At 49.1% G+C, this 22,248-nt stretch overlaps 1 protein-coding gene across 15 annotated transcripts in view; it reads right to left on the bottom strand.

The window, feature by feature from the left end:
* Positions 1-22,248, bottom strand: part of CACNA1E (calcium voltage-gated channel subunit alpha1 E) — a 498,756-nt gene that overhangs the window by 66,661 nt on the left and 409,847 nt on the right. For all 15 annotated transcript variants that reach the window (XR_005656965.1, XM_039881316.1, XM_039881318.1 and 12 more), the window contains 11 exons: positions 16,340-16,455; positions 12,045-12,098; positions 11,378-11,467; positions 10,163-10,372; positions 9,321-9,433; positions 7,644-7,756; positions 7,154-7,285; positions 6,657-6,729; positions 5,719-5,836; positions 1,224-1,291; positions 399-496 (listed from right to left, as the gene is read on the bottom strand). Coding sequence is in view for 14 of the 15 variants with exons in the window: in XM_039881316.1 (XP_039737250.1) it covers positions 399-496; positions 1,224-1,291; positions 5,719-5,836; positions 6,657-6,729; positions 7,154-7,285; positions 7,644-7,756; positions 9,321-9,433; positions 10,163-10,372; positions 11,378-11,467; positions 12,045-12,098; positions 16,340-16,455 (1,185 nt within the window). In the remaining variant the exon portion in view is untranslated. The remainder of the gene's footprint in view (positions 1-398; positions 497-1,223; positions 1,292-5,718; positions 5,837-6,656; positions 6,730-7,153; positions 7,286-7,643; positions 7,757-9,320; positions 9,434-10,162; positions 10,373-11,377; positions 11,468-12,044; positions 12,099-16,339; positions 16,456-22,248) is intronic.

Here is a 22,248-nt window from a genome sequence, read left to right on the forward strand (position 1 = left end):
CCGACCTTGCGGCATCCTGCTCCTCACCCACGCCCTACATGCCGGCCACGCCGGACCTTCAAATGTCACAGGATCACTTTAAACACAGTTAGGTCTCTGCTTAAATATCACCTCCTCCGAGAACCCCTCCCAGACTGCCCGGACGTATTCGGCCCAGCTCCCGCTCCTCTCTTCATTGCTCTGCTTTACTTTACAGCAAGTATCGCTCTCCGAAGTTATTTGTGTGTGCTTATCACCTCTCGCTCACTGAGAACAGGGACTGTCTCGCTCGCTGCTGTGTTCACAGGACATTTCATGGCATGGAGCAGGTACTCTCAGATAACAAACAGGTTCTGGGTTGATGACCTGGCTGCCAGCACAGGAGCCGGCGGGCAGGGAGGCAGGAACAGCTGACTCACTCGATCGAGGGCATGTTGGGCGCAGACATCGGGCTGACCTCCTTGGCCTTCTGTAGAGCGTGTTTCTGGTTGAAGGCCTCTTCTTCTTCCTGTTCATCCTAGACACAAAGAAGAGATGGCTGTGCCTGGGGCCCCATGAAGGAAAGGGTCACTCCCTTGGCTTCCCCCAGAGGAAGTTCTGGAGAGCGGAGAGAGTGGGGGAGAGCAAGGGAAGAGGTTAAACAGGGCAGCATGAGGTTAGCTGGGCCGAGGCCAGCAGCCAGGCCTCCTCTGCCCGGCATGGCCGGCAGTGCCGGTCTCCTCCCCGCCCCGCGGGGCGCCGTGGAAGTTGACCCCAACCCTCAGCACTCAGGGGCGCAGGCCACAGCTGTCAGAGGCTGGGGCTGACGCGTCTCAGATGCCCTGCAGCGTCTGGCAGTGATGGAGCAGGGCCCGCCCTGGGAAAACCCCAACGTTAAGCACCGAGGCTGCGCCCCCCACCGCACCCCCCACCGCGCCCCCTTCCCCGAGAGCGAAGTGTCTCCCGGGCCTTAGTTTTTTTTATTCTTCACATCAGAGTCCCATGAAGGGCCCCTCTGAGGGTTCACAGTTGCTTAGCTGTTCTTTTCTGTGTCCTATGAGAGACGCGGCAGGCCCGAGGCTCACCAAACTCAGCGAAAGTGAACCAGGCTTCCTTCGTGGATGTGTGGCTCTCCAAATGCCCTCCCAGAAGAGGCCTTCCCAGCAGGCCTGAGCCCGACACCAGAGACTTTTGGGGAGAGCCTCAAAGGCCGGGAGCACCCAACGGCACTAGAGAACTATTGGATCCCAGAGGACAATGCTTACCTTGGTCAGCTCCTGTGCGTTGGCCAGATTGTCCACAGCGATGGCCAAGAACACGTTCAGCAGCGTGTCTGAGGTGATGAGTTAAGGATGGGCAAGTAAGAAAAGCAGAAGGTTGCAAGCAAGGCTGAGAGGGCATGTCCACGTCTTTCCTGACGGGGACACTACAAGCTCCCCAAAGAGTCGCTTGAGCAGGGGCAGTGGGAGGAGGGCTGGAGAGGTTACGCAGCTCTGCTCGAAAGAGACTATGTCCTTCCCTCCCTGCACGGACCATCTCTCTGCACAGAACAAAGAAATACTTAAATCGAATCACCCAGGGGGCCAAGATGGAGTGAAAAGGCCTGTAAACAGCTACGTTGTCTACTCACAGCAACGTCAAGCAGAATCACTGAATGACAAGATGGATAGGGAGGCTGCTGTGGGAGCTCGTCTCTCCTTGCTGGGAGGCTGGAACTGAGGTCCAGCTAGACCAGTTGTGCTATTCTGTCCTTAAAGATGAAAAGAAACAAGAACCCACAGGCCCGTCACTGAGCAGCTCTCAATAACAGGATGCTAACTTATTTCTCTCATTCTTCTCGTCCTGATGGATTCTATATTTCATTTAACAAAATGTCATCTAGTGCACGAGATCATTACAGAACTCATCTCTATTCCACACTCTAACCTCTAAAACCCCAATTTTCCAACTGTCTTTGAGGCCCATATGTTCTGGAATAAAAAATCTAGTTCTAGCATAAATGCCCAGGTCTGACTACCCTCAGAGTAAAAGGAACATCAAGGTGTCATTGTGACAAATCGGCCTTTCATGCCCATGACTCAATCAATGCACAGTTTTCTTCTCATAGATTTCTCGTGTTTAGTCTGGCCCCGATTAGGTTTGGGGGCAGAAAACTAAAAGAGCATCTTTTCTCTGTGAGATTCTAGAAAAATGCAGAACTATAGGTACATCACCTAACTCTCCCTTTTTACTCCACCCATCCCAAGTCTCCCTTCCCCCGAACCTCTCATGATCCTGGAGAAGTCTGCAGTTTGCAAGGTGCATCCAAATACATTATCTCATTTTCCATCACCACAAATAAAGGAGACAGACACTGTTATCCTCCCATTCAGATGTGAAAAGTGGAAGCTGGGAGAGGATCCAGTAACTTTCACCAAGGCCACACAGCTGGTAAGCGGAGTTGCTGACATTAAAACCTAATCTTCCTTGATCTAGATCCCAGGACCGGACATGAGTTTTGGAGTTAAATGGACTTGGTTTCAAGTCTGCCTTTAACAGTTTAGTAATTGTTTGACTTTGATCAAGTAATTTCTTCTAAGTCTTATAAGGTAAGGATTAGATGGAAAGTTCCAGTAAAGAACTTAGTACATACAGGGACTCATGGATAGCACACATGCAATCAATGTTAGATATGGTTAGTCATGTTAGCATCAATCATGATACTAGTATTTTTGAGATCTTACTATGTGGCAGGCTCTGTTCTGTATTAACATGCAATTAACTCATTATTATTATAATCTGCCCACTATTTCAGCCTCCAGTGATCTATGTCCTTTCTTCTTTCACTCAGCTCACAATATCTCCAATTATTCAATATGACATATTCGTGTGTGCTGTAGATTTGGATATTCCATCCTCTTTATATTTATCCTCTTTACCAAACCAGTGTACAAAATGCTTAAGATCAGGAACTCGGAGAGGGAAGGCTTCCTAACTCTTTTTATGAAGCCACCATTATCCTGATTCCAAAACCAGAAAGAGAGACTAGGAAAAAAAAAAAAGAAAACTATAAGCCAATATCTATGATAAATGTTGATGTAAAAATCCTCAGCAAAATATTAGCGAACTGAATCCAGAAATACATTAAAAATATCAGACACCATGATCAAGTTGGATTTACTCCTGGGACGTAAGGTTGGTACCACATCCACAAATCAATTAATGTGATACATCACAATAACAAATCGAAAGATAAAAACCATATGACCATATCAATAGAGGCAGAAAAAGCGTTTGACAAAATCAGCATCCACTATGATAAAAAAAAAAGAAAAACTCTCAGTGAAGTGGGAATAGAGAGAGCATATCTCAACATAATAGAGGCCATATATACGAACCTACAGCTAACATCATACTCAATGGGGAAAGGCCAAAAGCGTTTTCCTTAAGATCAGAAGCAAGACAAGGATGTCCACTTTTACCACTTCTGTTCAACAGTGTATTGGAAGTCCAAGCTACAGCAATCGGACAAGAAAGAGAAATGAAAAGCATCTAAATTGGATAGAAATTGTAAAACTGTCATTATTTGCAGATGAGATGATACTATATAGAGAGAACCCTATATAAAGTGTAGGGTTTATATAGGAACCCTATGTAAAGATTCCATACCAAAAAAAAAAAAACAAAACCTGTTATAACTGATCAATGAATTCAGTAAAGTAGCAGCATACAAAATTAATATTTGGAAGTCAGCTGCATTTTTATACACCAATGATGAACTTTCAGAAAGAGAAATTAAGAAAACAATCCCATTTATAATTGCATCAAAAACAATAAAATACCTAGGAATCGAATTAACTAAGGAAGTAAAAGACCTGTTCTCAGAAAATTATGTCACTAAAAAAAAGAAACTGAAGAAAATATGAATAAATGGAAGCATATACTGTGCTCATGGGTAGGAAGAATCAACCCAAAGTAATCTATAGATTCAATGCAATCCCCATCAAAATACCAATGGCATTTTTCAGAGAACTGAAACAAATAATCTGAAAACAGAGAGAACCATAAAAGACCCCAAATAGCCAAAGCGATCTTGAGAAAGAACAAAAGTTGGAGATACCACACTACCTGATACCAAAGTATTCTACAAGGCTATAGTAATCAAAACAGCACGGCACTGGCATGAAAACAGACACCTAGATCAATGGAACAGGATAGAGAGCCCAGAAATAAATCCACGCCTACACAGTCATTTAATCTATGACAAAGGAGGCAAGAATATAAAATGGGGTAAAGACAATCTCTTGAACAAATGGTATTGGAAAAACCGGACAGATACATGTAAAAACATGAAACTGGACCACCTTCTTACACCATATACGAAAATAAACTCAAAATGGATTAAAGACTTAAATATAAGACCCCAAACCGTTAAAACTTCTAGAAAAAAAACATAGGCATTAAACTCTGATATTACTATTTTTTTCTGATATATCGCCTTGGACAAGGGAAACGAAAGAAAAAATAAACAAACAGACTACATCATACTAAAAAGGTTTTCAACAAACCACAGCAAAGGAAATCAACAAACAAAAAGAATCTACTGAAAGGGAGAGGATATTTGCCTACAATACATCTGACAAGAGGTCAATATGCAAAATTTATAAAGAACTCATATAACTCAACAAAAATAAATAAACAGTCCAATTAAAAAATGAGCGGAAGATCTGAATTGGTATTTCTCCAAAGAAGACATAAGTCTGTTTTCCAATAGATATGAAAAGATGCTCAAGGTCACTAATCATCAGAGAAGTGCAAATTAAAACCATAATGAGATATCACCTCACACCTGTCAGATTGGCTGTCATCGATAAATCAAAAAACGACAAATGTTGGTGAGGATGTAGAGAAAAGGGAACTCTCGTACACTGTTGGTGGGACTGTGGAGAACAGTTTGGAGGTTCCTCAAAAAATTTAAAATAGAACTACCTTTTGACCCAGCAATTGCACTTCTGGTTATTTATCCAAAGAAAACCAAAACTCTAGTTCATAAAGACCTATGCATCCCTATGTTCATGGCAGCGCTGTTCAAAATAGCCAAGATATGGAAGCAACCTAAGTGCCTATTAATAGATGGCTAGATAAAGAAGTTATGGTTCGTATATACAATGGAACATTACTCAGCTATTAAAAAAATAAAATCTTACCATCTGCAACGACATGGACGGACCTAGAGGTTATTATGCTGAGGGGAATAAGTCAGACAGAGAAAGATAAATATCATATGATTTGACTTATATGCAGAATCTAAGGAACAAAGGAAATGGACAAACTAAAGGTGTTAACAGACCGAGATACAGAGAACTGACTGGTGACTGCCAGCGGGGAGCGGGATTGGGGGGCTGGGGGACGAAAGTGAAGGGATGGAGAAGTGCAAATTAGTCCCTGCAAAACAGTCATGGGCGTTTAGAGCACAGCACAGGGTGTGCGGTCAGTATTACTGTAACGTGTGTGCAGTGCCAGACGGATGCTAGGAGTGAGGAGGGGGGATCACGTCATAAATTATATAAATGTCTAGCTTTTAAAAATTTAAAATAAAAAAAAAAAGAATCCTTAAAAATGTAAAACAGACAAACAGACACCCAGATCAGGATCCTTGCTTCTCTTAGCTCCGGGAGCAGCGTCAGCCCTGCCCGCTCCCTGCCCCACCCCAGTTAGCCCTCCTCCAATGCTGGTCTGGGCCTGCAGGCAGTACAGAGAGGAGCATCTTACAAAGGATACAGTTTCCAAACAAGGTGAGCACGATGAAATAGATAGCCGACCACATGCCCGAGCTGACCCCGCCCTGGGAGCGGATGCCATTGTACATGACCTCGTTCCAGTCCTCACCCGTCAGGATCTGCGCAAACGACAGGCAAGTCAGAGACCTGGGTTGATTGAGGAAAAGGGGCCAACGAAAAGGGAAAAGCCTGGGCTGGGATGATTTCCATCGACCCCCTTGTTTGGCCACCCTGCCAGGGAGGGGGGAAAAAAAAAGTCACTCCCATGCATAAAGCTACAGAAGAACATTTTAGGCACTGGAAACAGGAGGAGAGCGTCAAAGGGGACGATTCCAGTCCTGAAACCGCAGAGTCTCTGCCACTCCTACGGGAACCACCCAGGTCCGGTGGTCCAGTCACTGCCCGCCTGGCGCGGGCGGCATTAGGAGAAGGAGCCTCACGGGCTCCAGTTCTGGAAACCTGGGTTCTGCTTCAGCCTCAAATTCTGGCTCAACAGTGTTTTTCTTTACCTTTAACTCTAAGACATTATTGACTTTGAGGTTTTTTGTTGTTGTTGTTTTTTGAAGAGAGTGGGTGGGAGAGGTGGGTGGAAAAGATACTTCATTAAATGGACTCATGGCTTAGAAGGTGCTTCTGATTTAAGGAAACCATAATGTGACATGTCGCTGAATGTCTTTGACTTAGCATCTCCTGCAAACCCACGAATGTAGGGAGAAGGCGAACAAAGCCACCCCAGAAGGGTTCTTCTGTTATTGGTAAGAGCAGAGCTGCAGAAGACCCAGAAATTTCTGTGGTGATGACTCCCCCACAAGCAGGTGTGCCTGGCTGCCCAGGACAAGCCTGGAGGGGACACGCCGGATTCTGCTAACACGCAGTCACCTCGCGGTGTGTGCCCAGGGACCCGACAGCCCATTTTTAAACTGTCGGTCGGCTTCATACCTGGAATACAGTCATGATAGCTGCAGGGAAGGTGTCGAAGTTTGCTGACGGAGTCCCATCATTAAAGTTAAACCTGAGGAGGAAATTCAGAGAGAACAGGATGAAAATCTCACACTTCGTTTTCCCTTCCCAAGATTATGCCATTTTCATCTCTTCTTTTCCCTTCTCCACATCCCCCTCTTCCCGACTCTGTCCCCACTGCATGTAAGCTGTGAACATGGCCTTAGTGACCACTACGGATGGACTGTGCCCGGGAAAGGAGACGGGGTTCAGGGCCCTGTGCCGCACATTTCCGAGACAGCTCCGGAGGGAGGGGACTCTGTACAGGGTGAAAAGATTAAAAGCACAGATGCTCGTTCCACACACACCCTCGCTGGCCGATGTGGGCCACGGACAAGGGCAACCAGGACGGGAACATGGCGATCGAATTAGTGGCCCTGGTGCCTGCAGGCTGAAACTCTGCGGCTCTTTGGGAGGGAGAGCTCACGGGTGCTTACCTGCCTCCGAACAGCTGCATCCCTAGGAGAGCAAAGACGACGATGAAGAGGAAGAGGAGGAAGAGCAAACTGATGATAGACTTCATGGAACTCATCAAGGAGACCACCAGATTCCGCAGGGAGGCCCAGTACCTGCGGGACCCAGACGGCGTCAGAGAGTGGACACAGCATGCCAGGCCACCCCCAGAGCCAGCCGGACAGCGGCCTGGTGGTCTGTGGCAGAAGCTGCATTTGGATCCTTGCAGAAAGGGGAGACTGCAGCCACCAGGTGGCTCCCCTCGGGAGTATGACACTGGATCTGGCTTCGGAGATGATTTTCTGGCCTGATCTTTGGACAGGAGGAGGAACTGAAGAATGGAATGGTGGTGGGGGGTGGGGGGAGAGGGGAGCGTGGGTAAGGGGCGTAGGGGATGGGAGGAAAGATAACAAGGCCGAGAGAGGCTTACACGCTCAGAGGTGGCAGAGAAGAGTCTGAATTCTGATCACTTACTTGGTTATTTTAAATATTCTTAGAAGCCGGAGAGCCCGCAGGACACTGATTCCAAAAGACGTACCGGGTCTGAAGATGGCCCAGACCACTTCGAAGATACTCCCCACCGTGACCTAAAGGGCCAGACCCAGCCACAGTGAGAGAAGGCGGAGAAGAGGGGGGCATTCTCGTGCTGGGCAGTCGACAGCTCTTAAGGGCCATGGGGAAGAGAAAGCGCTCCCCTCCCCTCCCTGCCCGCCCAGGCAGGACAACTGGTCTGTGAAGGCCGAAGGCCGCCACGAGGTCCTACCACCTCTCACCCCGCGGCTCTCCGCTCCCCCTGCTAACTCTAATCACTCGGACTTCTTTGCCGACCACTGCTCTGGCCTTGGCAGAAACTACAAGTCATCGCTTCTGCAGAAATTCGACAGCCGTAACTGTTCGCATGCGACAACGCCTTGAAGAAACAGACAAAGGAGTGGACCTCGCAGCAGGGAAACAAACTCGAATGAATACAGGCTGCATTCCAACATAAAAACCTCGGAGGGGGTCCGTGTCCTCTCATTGTTCTAGAATTTAGTGCTAACAACGATGTTTCGATCGCCCGTAAATATTTTTAAGTCACTCGGGTCCCACACAATCCAATATGATGGTACTACTTGGTGGCGTAGAATCTGATTGCTATAGGAAGTAGCCATGCCAAATGAACAATTCGATGTATTTTTTGTTATAATTATATACCTACTGAATATCTACTATAGTCTACATATGCGTTAGGAGAAATGACAAAAATTAATCTTCATGGCAACGCTGGGAAATACGTAGAAAACTAAGGTTTAGATGGTCTTTCCATGGCTGTTATACCTGCAAATTGCCCGTATCCGGAAGCGTACGGGCAAGTGCTCAGAACTGTTAGCACGTAGCCGAAAATTTGGCAGAGAGAGAAGTGATCCTGGAACCCAAAGTTTTGTGACCTCGCACTGCTGCTAACTGGCTACATGAACTTGCACACGATGTTCTGTTCGCTCGGGTGGGAACGGGCAGGCTGAGCCCTGGCACATTCCGTAGTGCACAGGGCTCCTGAAAGCAGTGGAAGACAAGAGTGTATGTGGAAACCCTTGAAGACTGTGTGCCACGTGCAACAGTATTTAGGAAGTGGACACTGGACGAAGTGGTCTACGTGGGGACTTTCTAATATAAAAGTGTGTGTGTACATACTCATGTGCACGTTTGTATCAGGGTATATATATCTAGATACTTTTCCCAATTTTAAACTGAACTCTAAAAACAAAAAAACACATATGTAAGATTCTCTTTTTTATTGGGCCACCTTCTGGAATCAAGTCTTTTGTCCTTCTCTCCCAGGATCCCCCAGGATAATAAGTGGTTCGAAACCCTGGCTACGGGTAGCTTTGTCAAATTCCCTGAGCTATACATTTAAGTGTGCCCTCAATGGTGTGTGTGTGTTGCACTTCAATAAAAAAACATTAAAAATACAAGAGCTTTCAAAACATTCAAACGAACCCTAGCATGGCAAGGATTCACTCATTCCTGACCCCACGTTCGCTAATCTTATCTACTTCCCTTTTATAATTTCTGATTTCAGCACTGCATGCTGAGCGAGGGAGCAAGCTGCTTATCTCGCACTGAGGGATATCGACGGGAAGCAGGAGGGCAGGCGGGCTCTGGAGCACTTACCCCGAAATCAAAGCAGTTGAATGAAGAGTGGAAATAAAGGCGGGGCCCCATGCCATACATCTTCAGGGACATCTCCAGGAGGAAGAGTCCCAGAAACAAAAACTCTGCATAGTCTGAAAGCATCGAAAGCAGAGGCATTTGTTCCCCAGACAGTGCGGGCTCTGGCCCTTCCCAGCCCATCACCTCCACCTACAGAGGAACCTCAAACTCCGGCAGGACCCGCACATGTGAGGGCCGTTGGTGACCACGACAAGTCGGTGCCAGGCGAAACTTCACGCTATCTGAATTCTCTCTGACCTGGAAGGAGACCCAGGCACACTCCACAGGTCAGCTTTGCTTCCCTTCAGCGGGTGTGTTGGTCATTGCCCTTTAAACGGCAGATGGCCCTCTGGAAAGGGGCTTTGATGAGAGGGCCAGGTTTGCCCTATACGCATGCAGCCCAGAAGGCCACCTGGAGCCTCCCTGGCACCCAGTGGCGGCCTCGTCCAGAGCTGACCTCTATGCCCTAAGAACCCTCTCCCCAGGACTTTGGCGACCAAAAGTCTGGATGCCACTGAGCCTCCCTCAAGACACTAAGTGAAGGCCTTAGCGCACCCGAGGTGCAGCACCACCCTGTCCACTCATCAGCAAAGGTTCATCTGATTCAATAATGAATAACAGCTGGGAATGGTCACGTGATCATCCGGACCCTCCTCGGGGACAACTCTGGCCTCCCTCGAGAGAGAGAGAGAGAGAACTCCGGGTGGACAGAACCACCGCCAGGCCCAGCACCGTGCCTTGCTTCCCAAGATGCGCACCCCGACCATGCTGCCTCCTGAGAGCCGGCAGTCACGGTCACTTACAGAGGAGGTGGGTGAGCCACTGGGGCTGGTTGTGGTGGACGATGGCCACACAGGCGGTGTTGAGAGCCACGAGGCTCAGCACAATCCAGTAAAACACCTGGGATTTAACCATGTGGCGGACCGAGATGCGCAGAAGCCTCTCCTTGTGCCGGAAGTAGGAGGCCCCGTCCACCTTTGTGCTTTTGATGCTGGCTCGGGCGAGAGGTGTGCCTGCCGGGGACAAGCGAGGAGGAAGGATGAGGCTGCAAAAGAGGTCACCGTCCAGGGGAAGGGGACGCTCACACGCCGGTCCCATGGCCAGGTGGCCGCCACACTGCAGGCCTGGGGAATCCCCACGTGCAGCGGCCCCCACAGCAGAATCCCTGCGTTTCCTCTGGGCATGCGCAGTCCTGGGAACGCGTCCCCGGGCAGAGCACCAGGCACGCACCCCGCGTCTTCAGCCCTAACAGGGCCGTGTTTACGTGTGTGACAGACTGGGCTACTCTCTGGCCTTTTCTTTTAAATATGCTTCAGGCACTGGAGTCATGCGGCGGCATCTGTGGTCTTTCTGGCACTGGCGGCCTGACGCAGCGCTGAGCTCTGCCTCTTCCGCTTTTAAGGATAAAGGGGGCCCCTTCTCTTTTTCTGGGGACAAAACATCTGCCATCAGTGGGAATCCCTAAGAGACCCTGGGACGGAACCCCAGTCATGGTGGAGGGGTGTCAGTAGGAATTTGTTTAGATGTCACACGGAAGTAGGTGACGGAAGTAGGCGGGGGCTCCTGGGGTTAAGCGGATGATGGCAGGTTCTCAAAGGGGGGCCTCTAGAAGCAACAGACCATCATAAGCCTCCAAACAGTATCTCGAAGTGGGTTCTCATTATCGCACCCAGGAGAGAGAGGGTGTATAGCAAAATGGAGAGAGGGGATATATATGAAGATGGGACCACAGCCTTAAATCTCAGGTGTCATGTAAACAGTATCTCTGAGTCACTTTTTTCTGTCATTGTCATGCAGATTAGAGCCCCACACCTTTCCCTAGTTATGTCCCTTGGTTCTGGAGTGTTTGGCTTCTCTTCCTCTCTGGGGGACTTGTCAACACACAGGCTCTAAGGAAGACATCGCAAGCTAAAGAGACAAAAAAAAAAAACCCTCAAGAGAATAAAAAACAACGGAAGACCGGCTCTTCCTTTTCATGGGAGATTCAGGGACGCGAAAGGCCCGACTGTCCCACTCACCCACGGAGGAGATGTCGACACAGTGCTCATCGCTGGAGTCTCGAGTCATGGCCTCTGTCCGGCTCCGCTTGATGGTTGCCCTCCGAAGCACTGTGCCAGGACAGGGAGGCCCGTGAGAGAGCACACACACGCAACCGGACCATTCCGGACGAAACTGAGGACTGCGGGCAAGAGGCCCGTGACACAGGCGACTGCCTTTAACGACCTGAGCCAGGTTACAGAAGTCGCCAACGTCTACAGAAACATGATTCAGTAGCACCTCTGGGATGCTCGCTAGAGAGCCGGGCGCTCCACAGCCATTTGTGCTGGCGTGTCATCAGTGAGGCCACTTCCTGGTAACGGGAGTGGTCCCAAGATGACCCCCCGAGATTTTCAAGGAAGATCCCTTTATGTGCCATTGGCTGTTTGACGGATTTCCCATTGCACATTAGCAATGACGTGCCCTGGAAAAAAGCAACTCTTTCATTTTTATCACTTTAAAAAGCATTTAAATCTGTGACTCGATTCCCTTCCTTTTAAAGCAGGAGAAATTTTGTGACAGAGAGAATTTGGTTTCGAATCTCGGAGCGCCCCTCTTTTCTTTTTCCCCTCTTTCCGATCGAGAGACCCTGCCACACATAAGAGGGGGCAACGCGGACAGCCAGGCGTTGGCTGGAGCGCTTCTCACCTTCCAAGGCTGATGTTCCAGTGTTTTTATTTTCTTCCGCAAGCATGACTTCCTCTGTATGGAGACAAATGGTTGAGTAAATTATCGGTAAATGCAAAGTTAGTTTGCAAAATGAAAATCCCCCAGGGGCATCTCTGGCTCCAGGGCAACGGGGAGAGAGGAAAAAGTTCATAGCTCGCTGCATCATCTGGGAAGACAGCGAGGGAGCCCCCGAGACACATCAGAACAGAGAAAAGTTCCTTAGTGAGGAGGTGCTTGGAGGATGACTGGTAAAATTCAGCTCTGTGTCTCAGACACTTTTTCAGGAGGCTACCATGAGGGGAAGAACTGATCTTTTTAACTAAAATCCCCTCAATGAATAGAAATGAAAATTTTCCATTTCTGTGTTTCTTTTCCTACCGAGGTTCCTATCTTTCCTAAGCCCCTAAACCTTTCCTAGCAATAGGCTCTTCCTCAGTTTCTCTTGTCTGAAACAGCATCTACCCACTCATTCGTGAGGTGAGGGAGACCCTGTTTTAGGCTCCAGCCTGTCTGCTTCTTTGATGAAAGGGCAGAGGACGATGCCTAAGAACAGAGCTGGGGGCTCCCTTCCTTGTCCCCACCGCTCCATCCTGCTTGAGCAGAGCTGACAAAGCTTGGGCCCATCATGAATTTGTCCCTATGATACTGGCCTTTGTCCACATTTAGCTCCTGGCACAGACCATCAGAAACCCTTGGAATTCACTGTCTTTTGTATGTTAATGAGGTGAGTCATTGTGAGGGAAGCCTGGAGAGCTGAAGAATGGGGCTGGTCACCAGAAAAACCAACCTGAGGATCACGGGGTTATTACTTTCAGCTTCATCTTCCCACCTTCTGGGAGGGAACAGGGGCCAGAGATGATTCAGTCACCAATGGCCAGTGATCTAATCAATCGTGCCAAGGTGACGCAACCTTCATAAACACCCCAAACGACAGGGACTCAGGGAGCTTCTGGGTGGGTGAACACCAAGATGCTGGTGGGGTGGCATGTCTGGAGCAAGCATGGCTGCTGTGTGCTCCCCAACTGCCATCCCACAGCCTGCCTTCTATCTCCCTTCCATTGGGCCACTCTGGAGTTGTATCCTTTATAATAAGTTGGGAGTAGAAAGGATATTTTTTCCTGAGCTCTGTAAGTTGTTCAAGCGAATTACCAAACCTGGAACCATCTCAATTTGTAGTTAGCTGGGCAGAGATGCAAGTCACGGAGGACCCTGCTTGTGGTTGGCATCTGAAGTGGGGGCAGGCTTGGGGGATTGAGCCTTTAACCTGTGGGGTCTACATTAACTCTGGGCAGTATTTAGGGTCGGAATCGACCTGAATTGTTGGAGAGCCAACTGGTGTCAGAGAAGGGCAGGATTGGCTGGTGGTGGAATGACATATTTGCTTGTTGGTGTTTGGAAAAGAACCACACAGTCCACTGGACTCTCCCCTTGGCCTCCCCAAAAGCAGCCCTGTACTCTAGAGAGGTGTCATAATCGGTGCGATGCTGCTTTCTACAAAGACTTCTTAGAACAAGCCTCACTGACATCCCTCCAAACTTGCCAACAAAAATGGCCTGTGTCCGGTGGGATTCAGAGTCCCCTATCTGGAGTGAGGTGGGATTGAGTTTTGATGCCCACCCCCACCAGCCCATAACAGACCAGATCGGAGGCCGACACAACCACTGCTGAGGACTCCAGCTGCTGCAGAAAGCCTGCAGCAGGTCCTAGGAAGCCGCAGTTTAATTTAAGCACTGGCAACAAGCACAAGGACAAGCAGAAGAGAATAAAGTCATTACCATAATTCCACCTGCATATAAAATTGAGAGTCTGTAACGTATTTCCCAGGGAGGAGGACATTGTGAGGCTTGGAGGGTACCACGCGGAATGGCCATTATACCAAGTCATAATGTTTAGCTTTCTTTTTTAAATATGGCCTCTGGTGAAACTCCAGGTTACACAGGTTAAGTGTTATCGGTGGGATGCACCTTTGCGCAGACACAAGAGGTTTTAAAGTCATTGGACGTGTTCAAGGGCATCTTTTTAAAAACTAGGTACTTGTGAAAATATCTCACAGGAACGTGGATGTCCTTAGCCAGAGTCATGTTTGCTATGTGCAGCATCTGGGCCTTGGGGTGTGCAGATCTGAGGAGTCCCGAGGTAGAGGGAGGTGTGTGGTGCTGCCGAGTGTCTCTGGGAAGCGCTCGAGGCCTCTGGATGTGCTGAAACTGCCCCCCCTCCCCCAATGCCTTTGCCAAGTTCGCTTTCGAACTTGAGAGTGTCTTTCCAGGGAATGTAACCCATATGTCTCTGATTCACTCACGCTCCGTTTGTAAAGGGAAGGGCCAGGAAGCACAAGTTGATGTCGCAGTGCGTCTTTTTTCTTAGAAGGAGGAAAGAGCTGGCTTTGCCAACTGGAAGAAAGTGCAGCCTTGCAATTCCGCGTGTGTTTGAAAAGCAGAGCCTTGAAGAGCAGCACCCTGTGCCGCTGACCCTGAGGGGGGCTGTGGTAAGGGCGGGGGTCTGTCAGATGGCTCCTCCGCCCAGGAAGCCAGTGGCAGTTGGGACTTCAAGCTGCCCGCTTGGCCTGGCCCGGTGGCCAATCTGCTCAGTAAAGCTGAGTTACTGTTCTGGGAATTTGGGGAAGAAGGAGGGGATATTCACATTCAGCCCCCCAAGAGCCTCAGAGGAGAAGGCACGAAGGGACGTGCAGGCAACACTGAGGCCTCACACACCCAGGAGAGGCAGAGAAATGCAGGTAGTGCCAAAATTGTGTGTGTGGGGGGGGTGGGGAGGGGGCGGGGAGGGTAATCTGGCTTTCAAATGGCATTTTCAAATCATACATGCCCTCTCGCCCCTGACAGATAAGCAGAAGTTGACTCCAGAGCTGAGAGAGAGCTTTGTGTGTTAGAGGCGATCCGAGTGAATGTCACAGTGTCACTGTGACGCTCCCATAGCATAATAAGACTCGGGCCACTAAGCACCAAGTCGTGTTCCAAATTTTTCCTGAGAGACCTTACGTTTGTGCTGTGCTCTCCACCAGGAAGAGGGAAAAGATGCCATCATGTGTGCTTTTTTGTTGTTGTTGTTGTTATTAAAAAATTAAATCTATGCTCAGGAAGAAAATAAAGATCTATTAACACGAGCACAATCCAACCTTTAAAATTGCAAGGGAAGCAAACGCGGCCGTTTTATTTATTGACAGAGGGTGACCCATGCCCCCACATGCGGCTGGGCCACAGTCGAACTTGAGTCTGGTAGCTCTGTGGGTTCATGAAACCACAACAGGTTCAAACCTACACTCAGGGCTGGGCAAGAATCATTCCTGATGCTGAGTCCAAGAGGGAGGAACCGATGACAGGTCAGGGATAGGAAGAAGGTTCTCACCATCATCTATAACCTGGCTTAAGGTGATGGCCTTGCACTGGGCCTCCCTGCTTCTGGCCTTGCCTTCCTCTGGCCTATTCTCGACACAGCAACCAAACGCTCCTTCAAAATCTTAAATCAGAGCATGGCCCTGCTGTGCTCAAAACCCTCCAGTGATTCTTGCCTCGCTGACACTTACCATGTTGGTCCTTCCCGATCTGCGCCCACTCTGCATGCCCCATGGTCGCCCTCATCCTGCCTCGTGCCCCCTCCCCTTCTGCTCCTGGGCACTCCTGGCTGCTCCCACATTACAGCCTTGGCATGGGAGCGGGCCTCCCTCCCATCTTCTGGTGGCTAGCCCCCTCACCTCCTTCAAATCCCTCCCCCACGTAGGTCTGCCCGGTCCCATCTACTTAAAACTGCAACGTCCCCTATACACCAAAACTCCGCCTGGATGTTTTCACTCTACTCACCACCTTATCTCCTTACAAGTTACTTCTGTATTATTTTCCCAGCTAGAGAGTAGAGCTTTGGGTCACTGCTGTGCCCCAGGTGCCTGGAACAGGACCTGGCACAACAGAGGCATGCGATAAACGTGTGACGTGAATGGGTTTGATATTATCACTAGCAGTGGCAGTACAAACTGTCGGCAGCCCAAACTCAGCTCCAGGACTGGGCTGTGTTACCTCTTACTCGGTTCACCTTGTTCAAGTGCCTGCCTCACGAAGGGTCTTTGGGAGAAGGAGAGAGACCGATGGATGCCAGAGGAAGAATAGGGGACCAGCGGGGAAGCCCCAAAGCGAACGAGGCAGCTAGCGCATCTCTCCGCTGGTGGAGGCCGCGCCTCTGAATGAATGAAGCTCTGGGAGTGAGGGCCTGGCCGGCTCTGCGGGCTGCGCAGCCCCCGCCCCGCCCCGCCCCCCAGGCCTTACCCGCTTTGTCTATCCAGGCGCGGTACCCGTTCAGCTCTCGCTCAATCTGCTGCTGGCGCCGCAGTTTCATGAAAGCTCTCCGGTTCTCCACTCGCTCTCTCTCTTTGGCAAATTCCCTGTGGACGGGGAGGAGACGGTGCACGGGGTTCAGGTAGCGCCATGACGAAGAGAAGCGGGGGTGCGTGCGAGCGGGCGTGTCTGTGCGCCCCGCTTCCCCGTGCCCCTCCCCGCAGCCCCAGGCGGCATCTGCGCTCTCCTTAACGTGCTGCGCAGGAACCCACTCCACTCGTCCTCATGCAGGAAGCCTTCCCAGATCACTTCCACTCCCATCGGCACTGACACCCTCCGCTTGCTCTATTTCGAAAGGGACTTTCTTAGTCACGCGACAAACTAGGTTTCAAAATGCTATGTTCTGCTCCCCAGCTACGACGGAGGCCTTGAACCCTCTGAGGGCACAGCTATTCCCTGTATGCTCCTAACTGCAACAGTGATTAACGTAAACTGAGGCATTATTATACGCCAGCCCTGTACGAACTTTTTCACACCCATGAACTCATTTAATCCTCACATCGCCGTAGGAAGTGAGCGCTATTAAAATGCTTGTTTAACAGATGGGGAAACAAGGCTCCGAGAAGTAGCTTGCTGGGATCTGAACTCTACCCACAATTCTGTGCTTCCTCTGGGGTCCTGTACCCGGTGGTGCTCAATAAGGGCTGCCACTGAAGACCAACGACGGTGACGCCTTGAGGGGCGGAGATGCTGTTGGCAGATGGCGGTAGAGGTGAAGGAAGGAAGGAGTATGAGGACGGCTCCTGGCTCCAGCGGAAAGACAGTGGGAAGGAAGATGGGGTCGAGCGGAGAGGAGATCATGAGACAGAGGGAAGCCGACAGGAGGGCCAGGAAGACGACGGAGTCCACTGACAGGCTCAGGGGACAAGAGCCACTCTGTGGCACAATGAAAAGACTAAAACCCCCTGGAAAAATACGAGAGAGGAGGAAGGAGGGCTCCCTGGCAGAGAGGAAGATGACCGGGTTCAATGGGTGAGCAAACAGGGAGCAAGAAATATTCACTTGCTAACAGACCTGTCCAGAAAACCATGCCCGTCTCCCCGCCAAACGCCCTTCCCGGCTACAGTGGCCCTGGCGGGTGTGGCTCTTCCCAGCCACGGCTCAGGCACTCTCCACCTGCCCTAGAAGCTGCTCCACTTATTCAAGGGGCTCCCCATAAACAGAGAGGTCCAGCCTGAAGAGGAGCGAGTCCAGCACCCACTGTGGGTCCTGCCAGCTACTTGCTCAAGTCCGGGAAGGAGGAAAGAGCCAGGGACTGAGGGGTGTGACCCTGTCCCCTGCAGAGGGAGGGGGGCACCTCGCCAGGCCCCTCCTGCCAAGACAGAGATGGGTTCCTTAGCACAGACACTTTACAACGGTCACAGTCAGGCGAAGCACAGAAGGAGAAATTCTCCCGGGCCTGGCTTCAGGTGTCGTGGGCGAACGGAGAGGGACAGAGTAAAAGGAAGACCAGTGAGTCACCAGGGCCAGCGAGTGACCAAAACAGAATTGAAGCCCCGGGGCATCTCCTTTCCCCACTTTGCTTCTGGATTTCTGCAGTTAGAAGGTGACAAGGGGCTGGCGTGGTTCATGGTGTCACCATCTACCAAACTCTTACCTCTGGCTCTTTGTCTTCTATCTCCATCTTCTATCTTCTATTGGTGGTCCAATGAACACCAATGAAGGCTCTGCCTTCAGAAGGGCGCTAGACCCACCCTCCCCCTGCATCCTCACCGCCGTGGTCCAGGACCTCATCCTCTCCCGCCTGGACTATATTAGTAGCACCTACCTGGTCTCCCAACCACCTGCCTCTCTTCCCTGCATTTCATCCATCCTAAGCTATTAGAGTTATCTTCCTAAAACATGCACTGGATCTGAATGCTTCCAAACCTAAAATAGCCACAGTGAGTAATATCTGTAGAATGCTTTCTAATCACCAAGCTCCTTCATACATTTTGCTCATTTAATCTTTACCACCATTTCGAGAAGAAGGTAGAACAGTTATTTTCATCGACAATTTAAAAGTTAAACAACTTTCCCACCTGGCACGCCCACCTGAGCATGTTCCCCTGTCTGAATGCCTCTGTCACCCCTGAATCTCATGGCCCTCAAGGACCACTTATCGTCCCCTGCTGTCCCTATGCATCAGGCCGGGCCCCCATGCATCCTCCAAGTCTCCCCATCCCCACACACTCCCTGTGTCCCCTCACTCCCTCCTGTCCCCCTGCTGCACCCCACCCCCACCCCGCACCCGACACACACACAAATTAAACAACTTGTTCGAGTTTAAGAAACGAAGCCAGGATTGGAATCCAGACTTGTCTGCTTCGAGAGCCCAAGCGCTTCACGCCCACACCTCTGCCCAGCGTATTTGTTTGCTACTTTCTTTATGTATCTTAATTTTTCGACTTTGCTTGGGTGGAATCCAGGAAGGGTTCGAGCACACCTTTGTCAAAGGAGACTTTAAGCAGCTGTGACCAGGGGAACATAGTAAGCCCTCAGCATCTCCCATCCCAGCTCAGGGGCCTGAAGCTAAGGGGAGTTAAGAGGCTCTTTAAGGGAGAAATTGTCCAAGGACACACAGTCACCAAGAGGGACCATGACCCTCCGATCTTCTAAATTCCGGCTCCTATCCTACACCCCCCTCCCCCAACCCCCACCCAGCCTCTTACCCCTGCTGCTGAATGAAGTACAGACCACTAACATGGCCTTCTGAGTCTTTCGCAGTCTGACCAGGGCCTTTCTCTCCAAATCTCACCTCCCATCATTCGTACCCACCCCGTGCCTGCCTGCCGCCCACCTCGGTCACGCTCCAACCACAGCACACTTCTCGCTATTCCTGAAAATGCAGTGCAGTGCGGGCTCTCTAGGCTTAGTTCACATTGCTTCTCTGCCTGGAATATCCTTCTTCTTTGTCTGTCAAAATCTTCTGCAAAGCCAGGCTGAAATATCACCTCTTCTGTTTAGCTTGCCCCTTTCCCTCCACGCCCACCCCACTTCCTTACTCATCTGGCTTCCATTCTACCTTTCCTCCAACTCCTTACATCTCATCTTACAGCCAGACCGTTATTGTGGTGAGTTATACCTGTGACTATTTCTCCCTTTAGGTGAGCTTTTTCAGAAAACATCCTGTGTCTTTCTCAACTTTGTATCCTTCTGGACTAGGCTAGGCCTGGCACATAGTATATGATCAATAGATTTTTTTTTTTTAATGAAAAACATCCAAGCTGACTTGGTGAGCATACTGTTAGCTCTGCTCCGGTCACCAAAGGCCTGCATGAAAGGATGCTCCATCTCTGCACGGACCCAGAGAAAGCCAGGTGAATCTGTGGGACTGTACCAGCTGCCAGGTAACTCCTGGACACTGCCACTACTGTTTCTCTTTGTTTGGCTCCACTAAAATCTCTGTAGAATTAGTTTCTAAAGTATGTAGTGTGTCACCTCTATCTGGCCCCCCTGAATGACCACATAGCTCAGTTTCTGGTGGGACAGGTCAAAACCCCCCAGGCTGACCTCCCCGTGCATTTGGAAAGGTCCTGGCTCTGGGTCTCACCAGCTGGCTTCTCTGCTCTCCGCCATCATCACGGGCCCCCGTTTCCTCCTTCCCACCCACCTGGCACCTTTACCGGGCTCACAGGCCCAGAGCCCACCAAATCTGGCTTGGGCTTTTTAAGAAGCCTCTTGGTGAAAGAGAATAAACAAAAAGTGTTACTTCCTCAGCAGCCCCTGCACCTCAGGCGAAGAAGGACTGCGTGGGGGCCTCCCGTCCGGTGTTTATCAAGTGGCCTCTTCTGTTTTGATTTTCCACTGGGAGCCCAGGGCAGACAGCCTGGCTCCCAAGTCTTTCATGATACTTCTCCCTCCCTTACTGTCGTAATTGGGCCCATGGCTCATCTATCTGACTAGTCTGCAGCTTCCACGAAGCCACGCAAAGCCTACATGGTATCACATTCCAACAAGGACCTATGAAGGTTAATCCAAGCCCTGGTAGTACAGTAGATTCCATAGATGATGGAAATAACATATTAAGAACTAATATTCATATAACACATTTATAAAAATATTCATTTACAAATAACTTTTATGTAAGTTATTTCACTTGCATTGTGAAAACCCTGGGAGATTCAGAAAGGTTCTTATCCAAGATCACCCAATTAGCCAAAATTCAAACTGATGTCTTCTGATTCCAGGTTAAGTGCTATTTTCACAATGTCTCAGTGTCTTTTATGTTATGTAGACATCAACATTTAAAATCAACAAAGTGGAATTACAGTCAGCCCAAGGTTGAGGAAAATAAGGATATGAAAATGAGAGTTTTTGTGTTTTTCTTCTAGAATCACTATCTTTGAAATAGGGCAGCATAAAAAGCCATCGCTGTGTGTTGGATTAATAAACCTCATATAAAATTCGTGCTTTAGTCAAGCTTATGATGTATGGCTTGATTTCTGTGTCTATATCATAGTCACCGTTTATTTATATGGATATTGCATTCTGGAACGAACAGGGACAAACAAGATTCAGCTCTATTACCTACTGAAAATCAGTGACTATTCTAACCTTAAATTCAGCATGCCCACCAGTCTCGTGAGTATATATGCAGAGCTAGGAGAGGTAAGCACTTTCCTCCCACTGGTCCCCCTTTCTTCTGAGGAGCTGAGTACTCTATCCTCTTCCCAAAGGATCCTGGGAGTTATTCAGATGATGATGCTTTTGCAAAGATAAAGCATGTGATCATTATCTTAGCTATCCACTGACCACTGTCAAACTCCTATTGAAAGTTACCTCAAAAACTGGCCCTGCGAATATGTCAATTTATCCAGTTCTCTTGGATTAAGGAACAGAAAGTTTAAAAAGAGGCAATCTGGCCGACAGGAGAAGAGTGTCACATCCCTTAAGTCCTCTGGGCATTGGCCTGTAGCTTAGGTACGAGGATGGGTAATCAGCTCCTTTTCATGTGCCCCATCCAGTGCTTCCACCCCCGCAGACGTCATGGAACTCAAGACGGGATGCGTCTCGACTCCGGATTCCCCAACCCAGGGAACAGAAACAAATTCCCACGTGATTGGCAGAAATACGACTAGGTCTGTTCTCAGAGCTAGGTATCCAGGTGACAACTGCTGCTGATAACCTGGACAGCCACCTCTCGGTTTCAGCTTCCTCATCAGTAAGTACTGATGACGTCGGAAGGACAGAAACACCCTCTGCCTATAACCAGGGGGAGGAATGAGTATGAGTTACTCTAGGGTCCTGACTGGATTCTTGTAAGATATTGTATAATGATAAAACTCCAATGAGGAAGGAACATAAAGAATGGGAGAAAATATTTGCAAATCATCTCTCTAGTAAGGGGTTATTATGCAAAATATATAAAGAACTTATACAACTCAAGTGCATAAATAAATAAATAAATCTGATTAAAAATAGACAAAGGAACTGAAGAGACATTTTTCCAAAGAAGACATACAGATGACCAACAGGTATATGAAAGGGCGCTAAAGATCACTGCTCATCAGGGAAATGCAACTTAAAACCACAATGAGATATCACCTCACCCCTGTTAGAATGGCAATTATAAAAAAGACAAGAGATAAATGCTGGTGAGGATGTGGAGAAAAGGGGATCTTTGTGTACTACTAGTGGGAATGTAAATCGATGCAGCCACCATGGAAAATAGAATAGCTGTTCCTCAAAAAATTAAAATAAAACTACCTATGACCCAGCAGTTCTACTTCTGGGTATATATCTGAAGAAAACAAAAATACTAATTCAAAAAAGATATGTGCATCACATTCACTGCAACATTATTCACAATAGCCAAGAAAGAAACAATCCAAACGACCATCGAAGGGTGGATAAAGGTG

This window comes from Pteropus medius, unplaced genomic scaffold, assembly GCF_902729225.1.
Source record: "Pteropus medius unplaced genomic scaffold, Ma_sr-lr_union100, whole genome shotgun sequence".
Classification (NCBI taxonomy): domain Eukaryota; kingdom Metazoa; phylum Chordata; class Mammalia; order Chiroptera; family Pteropodidae; genus Pteropus; species Pteropus medius.